Below are 18,941 nucleotides of genomic sequence, written 5' to 3'. Positions count from 1 at the left end.
CAAATGTTTGACTGGCTACTTAACAACCCCAACCCCCCAACCCCAAGATCTTATTTGTGAGCAGATACCGCATTATCTAATGAAATACACCACTGACCATATCTAAATGATAGTAGTAGGTCCTGTTAGACTGGACTGTAGTGGAGAGCCCCTTACCAGGTCATAGCCCATAGAAATGAGACAGGCCCTAAAGTCATCAGTGTCCATCGCTCCGTTCTTCTTCTGTACCGTCAGGGGCAAAGGGCACACGTTTATGGACATAGGGGGAACATATGCACAGATAGACATGAACAGAAACACAAACACCAAATCACACACAACCACAGAGGAGAAACAGAAAACAAAACATATAAATGAACCGATTTCAACACAATAATTACAGAAGTACAGAAGATCAATGCATCATTTAATACAATGTGGCCTCTTTCCTGAAGGCATTAGCCATTAATCATGAAAGATACTGTAATTAAAGCTGCACGTTTACTGTACTAACATTCTAACACAGCACAATAATCTAGCAATTTCAGCTGAATGAACAAAAGTTTAATGATGGGCATTTCAATCATTTCAATAATGCAGTCAGAAAATTTTAATAAACATTTCTAAAATGTGACTGCTTTACAGTTAACTATGTTCTTGGTAATATATACTACAACTGTTTATTATTGCGGCAATTAAACCATAAAGAATAAAGAAATAAGTTGCAAGATACAGCCCTCTGCACATGATTTCTTTCTCACAGACAAATATTACATGCCCATATAAAAAGTTATAAAAATAAGAATGTGATTATGGGGATGATCAGCATTATTAAGTATAATTATTTCTTAGTCTTACTTATAGATAAAATTTACTGTAATATTACAGCTTTGAAGTTTACCATTTGAGTCGGTATTCAAAACAGTTTTTGGCCTGTGCTGAACTTGCTTCTTTGGGAATTGTGTGATATTGTAAAATCCCTCTTTAATTTCAGTAGCCACATTACATGCAGCCTAATAACCCGTTCATACTCCGACTAATAGCTCAATTGGAATAGACCAGGTCCATATAAACACCTCAGTCGGAATACACTACTCAAGATTGAGGCCATTCTGAATACAGCTGCTATCCGACTGAATGAGGTGGGCAATCCTATAAATGATCCATTAAATAGAAGAATAATAGCTGTATAAACGGCTGAATGTGATTACATTCCCAATCGGAAAGTTTAAGTACGTTGCATGTGAAGCATGTTTTCCTGAGTCTGACGTCACTTTAAAGTCATTAAAAATACGAGCACTGCTCACTGCTGCTCATCTCACTCTGACTGGACTCACGTGATGCTGGTTGTCATAACGTCTACGCTAAGCGGTTCTACGTATGCATGTCATTTTGGCTTGGATTACTTGTAGTGAGCATGTTAACTGAGATTTTCCATCAGATTGTTGAGTCGAGTGAGCTTAAACACCTCAGTCTTAATCTGTAATCGGAATATATTCAATTGGATTGGCAAAAATCTTTGCATGTAAGCGCTGCTTCCTGCTTGATTTCTGGTGAGCGTGTCTTCCTAGCTACATACGTCAAACCATGACTGCGGCATTTCTGTAACAGTTTTTCTGTTCAGTCTTTTATTGTCAACATCAAAGTTGAAAATTCTTAAATGTGTCTGATAAACTTCCTTCTCTCTGAGCAACAACAATGGCAGCCCTTTTAAAGTTAAGACAAGCTGTTGTGAAGCGTTAAACAGCGCACAGGCAGTATTTACTATCAGCATGAATAAATCAGAATGTGCTTCATAATAATAAAGTATTTTGAGCATTGAGAGGGAAGCTCCTATAATAATAACACTGCATATGTGCCTTTCCTCTTGTAATAGGTGCTAAAAACCCTTTTCTTGTACAAAATCAAGACAAAATATTACTAAATCTTTATTTTTCAATGCGGGTTTATTTCTCATTTATAAATATTGAGACCTCACTTCTGGGCTGTAGTTGTTGTTGTAGTTCTGAAATTTTAGTTGTAGTAGGGCTTAAAGACTGATCTGAAAACAGTACCCGGTCGAAGTGGTTGAAGGAGGAGCGGAATTCATTCATCTGCTCCTGGCTGATGCCTTTAGCGTCACGGGTCAGAATCTGAGTCTCGATGTCGTTGATGGTTCGAGCGACGGTCGTCAGGAGCAGCTCCCAACCAACACGGATATGCTGGAGAGAGAGAAACATGGACAGGTGTATGGAGGAAAGACGAGCACAAAAAAGGCAGTATAGTGTAAACAATCCATCCATACACCAATCATATGTATTTGAATGTGTACCTCCATGGTGTAGTTGGTGTGCTTGTTGTCGAATATGAGGGACTCCTGGATGAGCTGGTGGTCTCCCTCTAGTTTGTCGATGTTGGGTTTGTAGCTGATGATCACATGCTCGTACTGCTTCAGCTGAGTCATCTGATCCTCTAAAGTCCCTCCGATCTCCAGAGAGCAGCGTCCAATCTCCTGTCACATATCATAGACACAGTACCAGTCAATTTATGTTCTCCCCTGATGTGACACATAACCAGAGCTGAGCAACGTTGCACTAGTTCCACCTAAAGACAGGCTGACATCTTTGGCTGACATCTGCTGTGATATCATATAAAAATTATATAGCAGGCTCTTAAGTCATTTATAGGCTAGAGTACACAACATTTATGCACATTACAATAGGCTACATTACATTACGCTCATTATGCTGCAGTGCATGCTGGGGATTGTAGTGCAATGCGGTCCCACTTTATATTAAGTGTCTCTAATAACTATGTAGTTGCATGTGAACAACATATGCAGCAGAACGTAACTACCAATGACTTAGTCACTGTTACAGGTGGATTACAGCAGTTGTAATTACACATCTGTAACTTACTTACTTAATTACACAAGTGTAATAACACAAATGCAGTTACATTTGTAATCAGACTGGAAATAATTTTTTAAATGTTTTTTTCCCAGTAGAAAAAGGAAATATCTAATAATGTACATTAGGACATTATTTACACTGTATCTGCCTGCTTTCCTAACATTTAGCTAGCATTTTTTGTTGCTAAAGCTGTGAAATTGTAACCAATTTCAGCTTTAAACTATTCTGTAACGTGACAGTCCAGCAGACGGCCACTTGTCTTAACATGGAGCTGTTATGACGTTAATTAAATGTGTTGCATTATATTACCCCTACAGCAATGTTTATATTACCACTCCTTTATTACATAGTAACTACATAATAACTACACAGGAACTGCCCACTTATTATTCAGTGTAACATTTACCCTGCACTACAGGAAAGTTCCTGTGTAGAAGACACACTTGTGTAATTACATGAGGCTGCACTTCTGTAATCCATCTGTAACAGGGAGTAAATCATCAGTAGTTACAGTGTTCATGTGTAACTACACAGTTATTAAAGACACACTATAAAGTGGGACCTGCAGTACATTGTCAAACGCGCTAATATTAATAATATTAATAAAAAGTGAAAATAATTTCACAGGCCAGATAGAATTCTGCTACAGGCCTGATTTGGCCCCTCGGCCTTGTGATTGACACATGGGATTTGAAGTCTATAATCAATTGGCTTTATTTAGCATAGTACTTTGAATCGTGAATCATATGCTGATTAACATAATTGTTTTGATTTGATTTCACTGTAAACCAAAGTCATGTTGCTTTTATTCAGTACTTTCATTATACTACCATTTAAAGCCACTATAGTGGCTTTATTAACTTTGTTTTCTAGCTCAGTGGTTCCCAGCCTGGCCCTCAGGGCCCCCAGACAGACCACATTTTCTTCATCTCTATGTGTTGCAAATGGGGTTGGAGCAAAAATAAGGACTGTCTTTGGGGTCCTTGAGGACTGGGCTTAGAACTACCGTTCTAGCCAATGCTAAAGTGTCATCCTTGAGGCTTTTTAAATAAACTAAATTTTATTTATTAACTGAATATTTGTTCATTTGTGTAAAAATGTAATTGAGTGAAAAATAACACATTGCTTTCTGGCCAAATTCTGTGAGCAGGACAACCAAATGTTGTTGGCAGCAAAGTTCTCATGCTGGGTATCCTCACATTACAGTGATATGTAGGGGCACAAAAGCCCCCCTACCTCCATCCTGGTTTGAATCCAGGGCCCGATGAGGTTGGCCTGAGCAGCAAACTGCCGCCGCAGCCTCTCGTTACCATGCTGCCGTGCTAACTCCTCCTGCAGAGCGCCATCTCTCTGAGGAACCAGCTTCTTCACCTACAAACAAACACATAGACAGAGCGTAGAAGAAAACCACACACAGCCACACAGACATTTATGAATAAACAAATGTGTGCAGAAATCATATGAGTCTTGAGACAAGTCAAATAAATGAACAAATCATGAAATAAGATAAGGCACTGTATTCAGGACAAATTCCATACCAGAGAAAGTAACCCTGTGGTTGAATATTTAAATCTGCAACATGAAGCTCACAAAGCATCAATATTCTCTAGGACATCTAATCTGTTAAGTAGTGATACGAGTGGGAATCTCAAAACAATACGGCAGAAAGATTTAGGTTGTACTATTGATGACGATGTATGGTTGAGAATTCTGTCAAGTGTAGCAGAAATATTAGAGAGAAGGGAAATTCATTCAGTATAAGATTTTACACAGGTACTACTGGACACCATCCAGACTTTACAGAACGGGAATAGCTAGTGATAGATAATGATTAGTGCTGGAAATGACCTACAGGGACGGGCACCTTTTTCCATATGATCTGGGAGTGCTCAGTTCCATTTCCATTTTGGGTTAAATTCTTGAAATGTTGGGAAAATGGTTGGGATTTACATTACCTCAGCAACCCCGGCTTTGCCTTCTTGGGGATAGAACAGAAATTGCTAACGTAACAAATAATGAATTTAATGTAATAAAAGTGGGAATAATTACAGCCGCCAGGGTAATATTGCGTAATTAGAAGAGCTCTAAAACTTCTGATTTAAAAGAGTGGATTGACAAAATGAATGAAATGCTTCTTATGAAGTTATGTTGGGAAGAGTTAATGGTGAAGGGAGAGGGAAGAACTTATGGGAGGAATTTTGGAATCACATGCAACTGAACTGAGTGTGCAAAGGACTTTGTATTGTCGCTGTTATTTGTTTTCCTCTGTCTCTTTCTTTTGATTTTGTAGTGAATGGCTACTTTACAAATTGTACTTGTGAGTCGTGCTGTACCTGTTGTTGTATATCATTAATAAAATATCTGAATTAAAAAAAAAAAAAAGAATAAATCTATAATTCTTTTAGAATTTATACAAACCGGTTATATGATATTACATTCAGGCAGGCTCTGTGTATGTGTGTGTGTGTGTGTGTGTGTTCCCCACCTTTTCCCACTTGCTCAGGATCTCCTCTGGGCTGATGGTGCTGTAGGGGTTGGTGAGGTTACCATGGATACCGTAACTGTGGAAGATCTTCTGCACTTCCTGCTGGATGCCCAGTATGGCCTGCCTTTCTGCATCCGCTTCTGGCAGAGTGGACTTGAACTGCTCATGAGCTGCCAATAGACTCTGATCACAGAGAGAAATTTTGACTTTTTATGTCAAAATAATGACATGTTTCTCAGAATTTTGACCTACTATGTCAAAATAATGACTTCTTTTTCCAAAAAATGACTTTCTTTCTCAAATTTAGGAACTCATTATTTCAACATGTACTGTATGTCAGACTATTGCCCTAATAACTTAAAATCTCAAAATCAAAATGTTGAAAAAAATATTATTGTAATACACTAAGTTAATGTTTGGATAAAAAAATAAGTATTTTAATATAATAAGCCAAAATTTTAGAAAATAAATAATTATTTTGAGATTTTTGACATGTTTTTTGACTGCAGCCATTACCTGGCGGGAACAGGCTTTCTACCATTCATAGGTGGAAGGTGGAATCACTTGTAACACTAATAATACAGTATCAAATCTAAATTTCTCATAATATACATTTTAAATACTTTATTTTTGATACAGTGTTTTAGATACTCTGTGCTGTGCTCCGGGCATTCAGCGTACAAAAATGTTAGTAAATGACAACAATACCCTGTAAATATCTATGACTGTGCCTGTGTGTCTGTACCTGGACCTCCTCGATGGTGTGCACTATGAACATGTCCTGCAGGTCCTCCATGGCTCCCTCCAGCCAGCTGTTGAAGGGAGCTGATCTCTTCGCATACTCGAGGAACAGCTGCTCCACTGTCTCCAGCAGCTTCTCAGTCCTCTATTAACACACACAGACAGGTACATGGGCACACTTCTGTATGAGTGTGTGAGAGGTAACTGGCACTTACTGCACTTATTATAGTTATAGAAACATAGATCAGCTAAATAAATGATAAATCTATTTTATATTAGTGATACAGCCGTTTAAATTGAGTCTGGCAGAAAATCTGAAACAAGCCTGGTGGTGGTAGTTTATACTCTCTCAACATGACTGTAAGTGCTAATTGGTGGTATGTGAGCTTCCAGGACTTGCCAGCAACATCAGCCTTGTGGTTCCAGCACCAGACTAAAGACTCAAACTTGACCCAAATATGTTTTGGCTAACAGATTAAATTTGTGGTAAAGGGATAATTGTGTCACTCATCCGGAAAGCTCTTAAGAAGAGACGGACTTCACATTCCAGAAGCCCATGGGAGATCATGTGATTGAACAACCTCACTCAGACTCAGCCTCCAACAGAGACTCCATTGCCCACAGTTCAATGGAAGCTCACGTGACTTTCTATCAGGGCCCACATTCCCCAGAATACTAACTGCTTTCACCGGTGTGTGTTGTCATGTGACAAGAGCAGTTATTATATCAGCCTGAGCTTTAGTTGGTTGGAAACCTACTGAGTGTTGTTATTCTGATTGCCTGTGTTCCGTGTTTTTGAGCACTGCTTTAAGTGATACTTCTTTTTTTTTTGATCCCACAACCGGGGAAATTCCACCTCCGCATTTAACCCATCCGTGAAGTGAAACACCACATACACACTAGTGAGCACACACACTAGGGGGCAGTGAGCACACACTTGCCTGGAGTGGTGGGCAGCCCTATCCACGGTGCCCGGGGAGCAGTTGGGGGTTAGGTGTCTTGCTCAAGGACACCTCAGGCATGGACTGTTGGCCCTGGGGATCGAACCGGCAATCTTCCGGTCACAGAATCCCGGGGCCAGATCCCTAACCTCCAGCCCACGACCCACTTCTGACTTTTGCTTTGTCCTTTTTGTACTTTTGCTCTGCCGTTTTCATTCTGGTTTGCTGTTTGTTACTAAACCGCCATTGTCTTTATAACCGCAAGCGTCTGGTTTCTGTCGACTTGTCACATTATGTCATTTTTTGGTTATTTTCTTGGTTGATTTGTTATTTTTATTGTTATCACTAAAGAAAAATGCATTTGATATATATTTTTAATATTTTATTATTACTTGTATTGCTTTCTATTTAATCTTTTTTCTCACCATACTTAGCTGTATTTATTTATGTATTCATTTCTTTATTTTTAAGACTGTGTAAAATCGTTTTATGCAGTTGTTTTGAGTTGTTAATCTTATTTGCCTTAAAGCTCCTCATTTTTACATTTTCACAATCAGTCTTATACACTGTTTTAATAATATAATTCTTAATAATAATATATTCTTAATAACAATAATAATAATTCTTTGGGGTTTTTTTTTTATATAATCCTTTTGTATAATGATTTGTGTGAGGCTACATTGTAAATGAGGGTCACCCTCATCGTACTCAGAGTTTTAAAAGAAAGCTGACTGACTAATTGCTTGATTGATTGACTGATTGATTGATTGATTGATTTATTGATTGATTGATTGATTAAAGGGCCCATATAATGGACAGATATATAAAATTGTTAACATTCATTATTTTTATGATGTGTCACACACACACACACACACACACACACACACACACACACATTACATATATATGCCCATTCTGCCTACAGCAGTTTAGCCACACCCATTCCTGCTGAAGTCATAAGAAGTGTTTCAGCCAATGCTTTGTAAATGAGACACAAAGCAGGACAGCCCCTCAGAACAGAGGTCATTTATATACGTCAGTCTTAAAGGCAACAAAAACAGCATCTTTAATTCTACAAGGTTGGAAAATGGTCACAAAAAAGAATTATGATTGGTACATGAAAAACACAAAATGCTACATGTAAATAAAAGAAAAATGTACAATATGGGCCCTTTAACATCACACACAACCAGTTGACATCACACACACTGCGTACCTCCAGAGCCTCTCTGCGTTTCTGGGTGAGCGTGCCAAGCTGGTCCCAAACATCACAGATACTCTGACACCTCTGATTCACTGCAGCCACATCATGATAGTCCAGCTCACTGTAGGGGGCCAAGCAAATACACATACAGAGTGAAATCCACCACCTTCATTCAGTTCACCTCCTCGCCTCTCACCCTTCTCCTTCTGTGCTGATGAAAGTGCAGCTTAGAGGTAGTGTCATGTCAATTCACGTTTGAGGTCTTGATCCAGCACAGTTTAGTGATTTAGAGCTGTGCTTCAGCACCGCAGGACAAGAACCAGACTGTGCTAGGGTAGTGGACTTAAGGGACACTGTGCTCTCACCCTAGGAATGGAAACTAGCACTGGGGGCAGTTAAATCTCCAGTGTTTAAGATTTAGGGGGGCAGAAATGGAATATAGTGTACAAAACTGTGTTTTCATCAGTGTACAAGCATCTAACTTCGAATCGTTATGCTTCCTTTAGCTTAGAATGAGCCCTTCATATCTACATAGGGTCCAACAGAGGCCACTATGTCGTGACACCATGTTTCTGCAGCAGCCCAGACTGGACAAACTTGAAGTGGCCTCCAGGACCAGGGTTAAGAAACACTGGTCTGTAACACAAATGCATGGATGTTTAATTTACAATCCAAAACCACCAGTGAACCTACAGGTGTCGTCTGAGTTTTATCTGTAATACTGATAATGGTAACCTGAAAAAATATGTTTGGGGACTGTTTTGCCTCAAAACAGCCTGCATGTGCACATTCAAGCCACTTTGCTTCCATCTTAACAATGTAGATATTGGAAATATCAGTGGCATTCCCTTGTAGGGGAATTCCCTTGTAGGTCGGGTAGAAGAGGAAGAGGTAGATCTCAGAGAAGGTTTATGGATGTAGTGAAGGTGGACATGGAGATGGTTGGTGTGAAAGTAGAGGAGGCAATGGATAGGGCAAGATGGAGGCAGATGATCCGCTGTGGCCGAAAGAAGAAGAAGTGGCATTCCCTTGTAGGGCATATTATTCATTAAAAGTGCATGCACGTTTTAGGGATTTGGAGACCTCTCTGGTGGAAATGTGTCAATACTCAGTCAATACTTGGTGAAGGACGTGTTTTCCGAGGATGTGAGTGAATTATCTACTATCGTCATCATATCTTCATTTGTATTATGTGGGTTTTGCACTGAAGACCTAAACATCCAGCTGGACTTTCTTTTTGAGCCTGCACGTTTGATGTTAATATGTAAAAACGTATGGCGTGGTGTGAAAAGCTCCCAGCCTCTCACTAATGATACTTCTTTCAGTTTTAACAAAACATGTAGTGCAGCTTCAACTACTGTGAATTATTCTGTAACCACTATGGAACTAATATAAATTATGAAGTTTTAAGACTGAGGAACTAAAGACCCACATTCAGGCCCTTAGGGATGGTTTCTCTGACATGGATTAATCCAATTAACACCCAATCCGGGGTGTCCCATTTTTTTGTGTACCATATCTTCGACTGCAGGACAGCGTCTCACCCCTTAAAACACTTGGCTGACATCTGAAATAGGGGGAAGCTGATAAGAGTGCAGGAAAGAGAACACACAGATAACCGACTCTCCTAGCCTTTTGACCTCAGTAGAAATGAAGCCTTATAAAGCCACATTTTTTAACTCCGTTCCTGACCGACACGCTGACCGGTGGCTCAAATTTACATGATTCAACTGCATCAGGGGTTTCAAATGAATCAAATGTCTAACATGAATATGAAAGCAATTGTGTTGGTGTAATATATTTAAATTGTATTCAACTACTTGAAACATTTGAGTTCTTTGGCATGAGGTGATTACATAAAACCTTTTTTTCCAGTTGGTAAATCACTGTAACGCACAGCCTGAAGTGGCTTGTTGCTACTATAAAATGGCAACAACACAAAATACGAGTAAATACACATTTTCAATAAAATTGTCAAGTTAATCTTTGTGACTACCAAAGTGCAGAGTGATTGCACAGCTTAAGTAATTCTCAGACAGTTGTTAGGGTGTTATGGTGGTATTTTACATGGTTGCTAGGTTGTTGCTAGGTGATTGCTGTGGTATTCCAGGTGGTTGCTAGTGAGTTGCTAGGTAGTTGCTACGGTATCTGAGCTGGTTGTTAGGATCTTGCTAGGTGGGTGTTGTGGCATTGTTATCCTAGTTAGCTACTAGGTTGTTGTTAGGTGGTTCCTGTACTATTCCAGGTGGTTGCTAGGTGATTGCTATGCTATCCCAGGTGGTTTCAAAGAAGTGTGATCACCTGTACTGTGACAGCATCACTCTAACAGTGCCACACATTGGCTTCCCCACTCTGGGTTAATTACTGCTTAAAGCAGGTTTAGCCAAAAACGCAGCCACTGGAAAGGTGTACGATATTCACGTAACATCATTTTCCTTTTCATATTCCCGTTTTAAAGAGAATCATTCAATAATTACTCTAATACAAAGCATAAACACCCGTCAGCTTGGCTGTCACCATGCCAAGGTCAGAGGCCAATGTGATTGGTCAGAAAGTTCATATCACCAGAGAAAGTTCAATCAGACTGAAAAAACATACTTTCAGTCCAGCTGTCAGTTTACACAAACTATGTAAACAATCCTAATATTATTAGCCTACATGGCATCAAACCTGGGCTTTGAAATTTAAGGTTGCAAAGCTTTTCAGTTTGGCTGGAGCGGTCAGGGAGATTAGCCTCCAACTGAGAGATAGGACAAGTGCAGAACTCACCCTGCAGCTACGGAATGGAGAGGCAAAAAGGTTACAGCTTATCTTTCACTCAACTCACACACACACACACACACACACACACACACACACACACACACACACACACACACATACAGACTTACAGGGAGATAATGTAAGTGAAAATAGAATAGCGGTGACACAGAGCACTGAGAATGCATGTAAGCACACACTGTATATCTGGGTGTAATAGATATGAAGTGATTTCATCTTTTTGGTCACCAGGTGGCAAAATGTGACCGGTCACGCACAAGGGCAAAGAATCAGACACATACAATACTATACTGCAGCTACAAAAGGCCTAATCAGGCAGGGGCTCCCAGCCCCAAAACAGGTATAAGAAAAACATGGCAGTGGGGGGTGGCATGGGGGACATAGCCCACCCACTTTTAATTCTGTCCATATTAAAGTCATAAGCTCTGGATCAGATATCAATGTGGGTTCATTTACAAACTAAGGATGCAGTGATATGGATTATATGAATTGTAGGCCAATTCTGATAGTCAATATTTTTCATGTAGATCTGCAGATTTCCAAAAGTATTCAGTCACCCATCCAAATCATTGAATTCAGGTGTTCCAGTCACTTCCATGGCCATAACTATACTAAACCAAGCACCTAGGCCTGCAGACTGCTTCTACAGACATTAGTGAAAGAATGGGTCGCTCTCAGGAGCTCAGTGAATTCCAGCGTGGTACCGTGATCAGACGCCACCTGGGCAACAAGTCCAGTCCTGAAATTTCCTCACTACTAAAAATTCCACAGTCGACTGTCAGCGGGACTATAACAAAGTGGAAGCGATTGGAAACGACAGCAACTCAACCATGAAGTGGTCAGCCATGAAGTGGTCACGTAAAAAGACAGAGCGGGGTCAGCGGATGCTGAGGCGATTGTTATTAATCAAATCTGCTTTCTGACTGGCACAGGAGAGCGAAAAAAAATGTTATTCACATTTTTATTATGATTCAAATAATTTGTTAAGTGTTACATTTTGATTCTTCGCTGTAGTCATATTTAATCTTTTTGTCCAAAAAATTCCAACCTTTTTTCTTTCTCGCATCAGACAGATTCACTGAAACATCAGCCATCAAAACATTGTGGCCGAAAATGATCAAAATCCGCACTTCCGGTTTTTGACTTAAATGTTTTGGTGGCGGAAATTTCAGTGCATGCCTAGTAAACATCAGTCTAATGCAGATTTTTAAAAGCAAACATCTGGCGATATTGCTATGATTCTGATATCATGATGCATCCCTACCACTAAACAGTTAATAGTAACCGACCCCACTTATCTAGTTAGCTCATTTTATCTAATCGCAATCTCAGTTCATTATAATGGCAACAAAAAACGAATGACACTGCAAAATAAGAACAATGACACCGAAGCAGGCTTTATGCACATGTGACAGAACAGAGCAAGATGTGGGCAGAGAAGTGTTAGGGTCATACTTGAGTTCCTGTGCGATGGCAGCTATTTGCTCCACTCTGTCCTGATGAGCTGACAGGTCGCTCTCAAACGCCTCATGTTTCCGCAGCAACGCTCGAATCTCCATTAAGGAGGCAGATTCGTAGTCCTTCTGGGTCAAAATCTCCTCTTTACCTGTTACACATGAATATAAAGGAAAGCCTGAACAAGACAAAACACAGCACATGTACCTGCTGTGTCAAAAGTTTGGGGACACCTACCTTCTGAAAACTTTTATAAAAAAAAGAGCTTGTTTTCTTCGTTGGCTTGCAATAACTTAACACACAATCGCATGGCACTCATAACGTAATCACTAGGAAGCTGTTTTGATCTTACTGTTTTTATTAGTAAAAGTCCCAACTGATAAAAGCCCTACTTTGAAAATAAAGCAAAAGCTACTCATTTAACCTCGCTGTGATGTCAGCACTAATTAGTTGCTCTTGATGCCGTTAGCAAATCACTTCATCAGTTCATTGAAAGTTCACAATGAAAATAAGACAGTACTGTGAAGTCAAGGTGTACCCAGTGTTTTTTTAGGTATTTCTTTTTCAACGGATGTTTATCATTATCGTGATAGATTACATTTCAATATGCGTTTCTTTTTTTTGTGGATATTGTCCGTGACTGACCACTTTCATGTGAAACCTGCTGGTCACAGACTTCTCTTGTTTGCGTAACGGTGTGGAAGATAACTGTAGTCAAAAGTTATACCAGAAGCATGCAGAGTGGGAAGGTTTGTAAAGAAAAATAATAAATAATAAATTGCAGCATGCTTTGTCAGGTCATTCTGAGACAAGTCCTAACACTAAAGTGGATGTGAGAACAGATACGTTGAAAGCATGTGAGCTGACTCTTAATGTTTGTGAAATAAAAGAACATAATAAGCGTCAGGCCAGTAAAAGTTGCGGGTGTAGCGTGATGTCATGTTTAATTTGGCTCCAAAACTGTATTCTAGTAAGAATTGAAATGTGAACGTCTGATGCCTGCTGCCTTCTCCTCTAAAGTCGTTTTGTTTGAAACGGCACATTTCCCCTGATAAACGAGAGCTGAGACACGATTTTACTTGTGTTTTTCCCAGAGATTTGAATACGTCCTGTTTGATGTGTGAAGGCTGACACTGTGGTGTGATGATGTCAAAAAACATACATGCAACCATACAGGTGGCTATTGGTACAGGCATGATATCTGCCTCCCCTGAATGAATTCAACTAGCTCAGCTCAACAGCTGTGTTTACAGGACAATCTTATCTATGCTAGACATAATAAATGTGGTATTACTGCAGTAAATTATTTCAGCCAACATGCATAAAAGTTTTGTTTATTTGTAAGAATATTAGAATATTGTTATAGTTAGCATGAAATAAATCAGTAAACAAACAGCAAGTTTTAAAACCGGCAGTAAATGATTACTGTTACTGGGGGCTCTTTTCTGTGTCAGTGGGCAAAGGCCTATTACACATATACACACACACACACAGAGACACAAACACACACACAGACCAACACTGGGCATTGGTTTACTGACCTGAGGCCCAGGTCTCGTGGCTGGTGGCTTTTTGACGGAATTTCTCAGCCAGGTGGTCGACTCTCTGAAGCTTGCGGATCTCCGTCAGCAGCCACTCCTCGTAACCCTTCTCCGCCTGCTCCAGACCCTGCCACGCACTCGCTATATCCTATACACAACATACAAACAAGCATATCGCTGTTGTCAGAACAAAACCTCATATCTCCATTTTTGTCGTTTTTCAGTTGTTGACATAATTTGAAAATGCCTCTTGTTCTTTACATAGTGTGCAAGTTTCATGATGAATGGACCAAAAGGAATGGTACAAAATGACTTGGAAATAAGTCTGGTTCCATTGACTTACATGTAAAGTAGAGAAGGCTTTTTCCTTCTCCCATAAAGTTACCATTTTGGAGATACAAGGTTTTGTTATCAAAACAACAACAGCAATATACATTCACTGGAACTCATGTACATGGTTATGTACACCATTCACTGTCCTACACTGACAATCAACAGGTTATTTAATACTGTAGACTTTTTCTTGTTTGTATTTTGTGTGTTTTGTGTGTGGGTGTGTGTGGGTGTGTGGTTATGTGTTTTTATTGTGGTGTGTGTGTGTTTTGTGTGTGTGTGGTGTGTGTTTTGTGTGTATATATATATATATATATATATATATATATATGTGTGTGTGTGTGTGTGTGTGTGTGTGTGTGTGTGTGTGAGTGTCTCACCGACACCATCTTGCCCTCAGAAGGCATGAACGCAGGCCTGTTACTGATGCGCAGTTTGGTCTGCAGGGTGTTGAAGTTGATCTCCAGCTGGCACTTCTCCTGCACTTTGGGCGGTTTGTGCATGCGGCGGTAATCACGAAAGTCCTCCAGCTTACGCTGCATCAGCGCCATGGTCTTCTCCGACACACGGTTCTCCAGCCACGGGGTGGTACGCCTGATCCACTCCAACAGCTGGGCAAAAGAGAAGTACATTATGCCTGAGTAGCAAATAAATGTGTTGGTCATTTCCACCTGCTCACTAGGTGTCCCCCATCATAGGAAGCTGTGAGGGTGAAGACTAGCAGATGTTTCCTCCAAGTCTGAGTTCAAAATGCCACTAATGCAACATCTATGTACAGCTCAACACGCTTATAGGAGAACCCTAACAGATGACCATGTTAGCTAGCATCTCACTGAGTGATGGTGGGAGAGGGAGGACCATCCTACCCAACCAGAGAGAGCAAAGGCAGTCTCTTGGACTCTTGGCCACAGATGGCCTGTTCCATTTTGGGGGTTCCAAGTCACAATATCCCATCAATGCTTTGAAGATTATGCCACTTGTGATCCCACATTTCACATATTTTTGATAAAATCATGCCGTTCTGCTCCTCACTCAGGTATTACCAGCAAAGGCTTGAACTTGGTAGATGTCTAGCCATTCACTCACAGCAGCACCCAACAGGACTGCTGAGTGAGCTTCATCTAGCTCTTTTCTGTGTTAAACTATAAAGAGTTTAAAATTCTGTGATTTAAAGAATGTGGCAACACCAGATGCAATGTGACTCCACTTCCTTACATTAAATGAAACACAGATAAGCAATAAGAAATAACAAAAGCAAATCTTTGGATTTCTCAGAATGAAAAATGCATTTAACTATTTTTGACCATTACTGATACTGAATGATAAGGATAAATACTGTGATTTTTGGCTATATCGTCCAGCCCTAAAGGACCTTTTTCTTCTGAACATGTAGTGCACAGGCAAAATGTAGGTGTGTGTACCTCAGAGGCCAGTCTCTCATACTCCTCCATCAGTTTCTCATTCTCCTGATTCACCCCCAATATTTTACAGATCCTGTTAGCAGCTGTCTCAGCCTGGAGAGAGAGAGAGAGACGGGGGAATCACAGAGGATTCAGTTGTATGCTGACTGATGTACAGTCACACTGGGCACACACTCTCAACATACCTGCTCTGCTCCAGCAAAAGCATGGTAGAAGCAGGACACATAGGTCATTATGGCTCTCTCATCGGGTTTCGGGGTGTTCACGATGTCTAGAGAAGAGAAGAGGAGAGGAGAGGAGAGGAGAGGAGAGGAGAGGAGAGAAGAGTAGAGAAGAGTACAGGAGAGGAGAGGAGAGGAGAGGAGAGGAGAGGAGAGCACTGGGTTATTATTGAACTCCATCGTTCGAGCCACAAAGCCCTCATCAAAGACTGGAAAGTAAAAGGAGCTACGCTACATTACTGGCTACTCGAAAATTCAGCTATCAAAGCTATCTAAATAGCTATCTAAATAGCTTGGATATCTAAATAACACACTTATAATTTATTACAGTGTTATATATAGTATAAGTATAACTTATAACTTATAGTATAAGTTAATTTATTACAGTGTTGAACTGGGCATGTGTAATTTGCAATAAAGAATTAAACAAATCATGTATTCATACATGTATAAATGAAATATTCAAGTACTATTCATTTAAATTCCAAGAAATTATTGGAATATATATATATATATATATATATATTATGTCGGAAGAAAACCTCATATCTCCAAAATAATGGTAACTTTACAGGAGAACAAAAAAACACACTCTACTTTCAATGTAATAATTTGAAAAGGTGTTTTCAAATTATGTCAAAAACTCAAAAACGTCAAAAATGGAGATACAAGGTTTTTCTTCCGACAACAGCGATATATATGTATATATATATATATACACATTACAGTCATATGTGATTTGCAGACTATACTTTTATTATTATTATTTATATATCTTCCTGTTATTGCTTTTTTCACTGTTTTTTTTAACTGTTCTTTACTGTTTTTGTACTGTTGTGCACTTTGAGCTGTATTTTAAATGTATGAAAGGTGTTATACAAATAAAGATGACGATGATGGTTATTATTATTATTATTTTTATTATTATCATCATCATCATTACATTATTATTTTACACTTTGCATAGGCCAAAGAGTTTTGTTATGCCAGAAGTAAAAGACAAGTTCCTCAAATTAGAGATGGTAATATTTACTTTTAGAGGCACTCAATTCTCACCTTCAGCCTCCATTTTAGGGAACATCATACAATCATTGAAAATCCCTAGATACTGAACTACAAGCTTACAAACATAACAAAGCTAGTGTTTGCCTATCGCTTGCCTTGGCTGTTGAACAAAATCAAAAACAATAATTCTCTCTCTACTCAGCAAAAAATGGATGCGGAAGACGTTTGTACTTCTTTCAGTCAGAGGAAAGGAGCCAAACTGAGGTAAGTAAAGGTATCAAGTGAGCCAGGCAGCTTCCTAACTTTAGCTTTCATCTGAAGAATCAAGATACCTCATCAGAAGGGGGTTTTCCAAGTGTTTAAATGGGAAAATCTCACTCCAGGGATACTGTAGCACTATTGTAGGATGTGGGTAAGCATGTTCACAACAGATGTAGCAATGGTTATAGGTTTTTCATTTGTGTCCCTGCCATCTAACTGTAATATTCCAAATTAGAGATGGTAATATTTACTTTACAGAGGCAATAAAGTCTCACCTTCTGCATCCAGCATTTTAGGGATGTCGAGATGCTTCTCAGCGATGTCAAACGCCAGATTCAGATTGCCAAGAGCATCATCCTGCAGAAATGACAACAAAACGAATACAGTCTAATTAGCAGATGGCTACAGCACAGGTCTTACCAATCTGACAGATTTCTTTATCAATAATTGTTAAAAAAATGACAATTAATTCATCAGTAGTTGTTAAAACCAAGTATTATTGGCCAAGTAGTAAATTTGCCAGCCATAATAAGACATTCTCCGGCCTTAAATTGACACCACTGATCTAAAGCCACTGATCCAAAGTAGCTCCATGTGTCTGACTTACGTGTGTCTATACTGAGTGACTGCACCTGTGTGTGTGTGTGTGTGTGTGTGTGTGTGTGTGTGTTGTGGGGCACTGGGGTCAGCACGTATTGTTCTCTGTGTGACAATAAAAAGCTACAGAGTGGGAAGCGGTCAGCTGCAGCAGATCCAGAGAGCCCAGGGGCTTCCTGATGGCCCATGCCTAACCCGAGGGCACCAAGCCCGAGCTAAAAACCTCAGGATTACCCCTTACCAGCTTACCTGGAGCCAACCACAACAGCTGAGAGGGATGAGGGATCTGTGTGGACGTGTGTGTCTGTGTACATGCCACGCCATTCTGTGCACTCCGCTAAACCGACCGACCCGGCCATTCTAAATAAATCCTCAAACTTCAGTGCCCAATTAAATCCCTGGCAAGCGTCCAGCTCCACCCACCAGGTCACAAAGATCCAGTCTAAACTCACCAACATCAACACACACTGGCTCTATATGGCATTGCTGCTGTACAATGCATTCATTCATTTACCTGTCAGCCAAATGACTGAGAAAACAGGGGTTTCCAGAGGTTCATTAAAAGCTACGGATAAAATGCGACTCCTAACAACCACCTGGAAGACCTGGTAGACGCCAAAACTGTCCGATAAACAGCATACAAAGCTTTCTTCTTTGAGAGAGAGGGGAAAATCAAGCTGCTTCTGAAAAATGCACAGGAAATAGTACTGAGCAACTTCACAAGCTGGAAATAATTAGCAGGAAAGCTGAAAAAAATTAGACTGATGATTGAAATAACTCAAATTTTTAAGGCAGTTTGAACACATTTTAAGATATAACCTCCAAATTTTTTACAGTGTATAAGCTGACCAGTGTGATCACATTTATCAGATTTTATGAAAAAAAAAATTATGAAAATGAATGTAAATTCTGTCCAAATAAACCAATGATGGCCTCATTTTTGTCAACATGCTGCATTACCAACCACAAACCAGCACCTTAAACAGAACAAAGAGCAATATGTTCTCCAGAACACTGATGGAGGCTTTAGCTCAGAGAGGTAGAGGTCCAGTCTTTAGATGACTAACAGAGATTTGCTGGGC

General features: G+C 39.8%; 1 protein-coding gene across 1 annotated transcript in view; it reads right to left on the bottom strand.

Moving 5' to 3' along the window:
• actn2b (actinin, alpha 2b) overlaps positions 1-18,941 on the bottom strand; it is a 37,262-nt gene that overhangs the window by 4,057 nt on the left and 14,264 nt on the right. The window contains exons 7-19 of the mRNA XM_017707852.2: positions 17,538-17,619; positions 15,961-16,046; positions 15,776-15,868; positions 14,735-14,965; positions 14,022-14,169; positions 12,481-12,631; positions 8,257-8,365; positions 6,101-6,241; positions 5,356-5,538; positions 4,107-4,241; positions 2,291-2,470; positions 2,034-2,180; positions 157-222 (exon numbers count right to left, since the gene is read on the bottom strand). Of these exons, the coding sequence (XP_017563341.1) occupies positions 157-222; positions 2,034-2,180; positions 2,291-2,470; positions 4,107-4,241; positions 5,356-5,538; positions 6,101-6,241; positions 8,257-8,365; positions 12,481-12,631; positions 14,022-14,169; positions 14,735-14,965; positions 15,776-15,868; positions 15,961-16,046; positions 17,538-17,619 (1,752 nt within the window). The remainder of the gene's footprint in view (positions 1-156; positions 223-2,033; positions 2,181-2,290; positions 2,471-4,106; positions 4,242-5,355; positions 5,539-6,100; positions 6,242-8,256; positions 8,366-12,480; positions 12,632-14,021; positions 14,170-14,734; positions 14,966-15,775; positions 15,869-15,960; positions 16,047-17,537; positions 17,620-18,941) is intronic.

The sequence above is a fragment of the Pygocentrus nattereri genome, chromosome 10 (assembly GCF_015220715.1).
Source record: "Pygocentrus nattereri isolate fPygNat1 chromosome 10, fPygNat1.pri, whole genome shotgun sequence".
Taxonomy (NCBI): Eukaryota; Metazoa; Chordata; class Actinopteri; order Characiformes; family Serrasalmidae; genus Pygocentrus; species Pygocentrus nattereri.
Note: the sequence above shows the minus strand (reverse complement) of the source record. Positions and strands in the feature narration are given on the sequence as shown.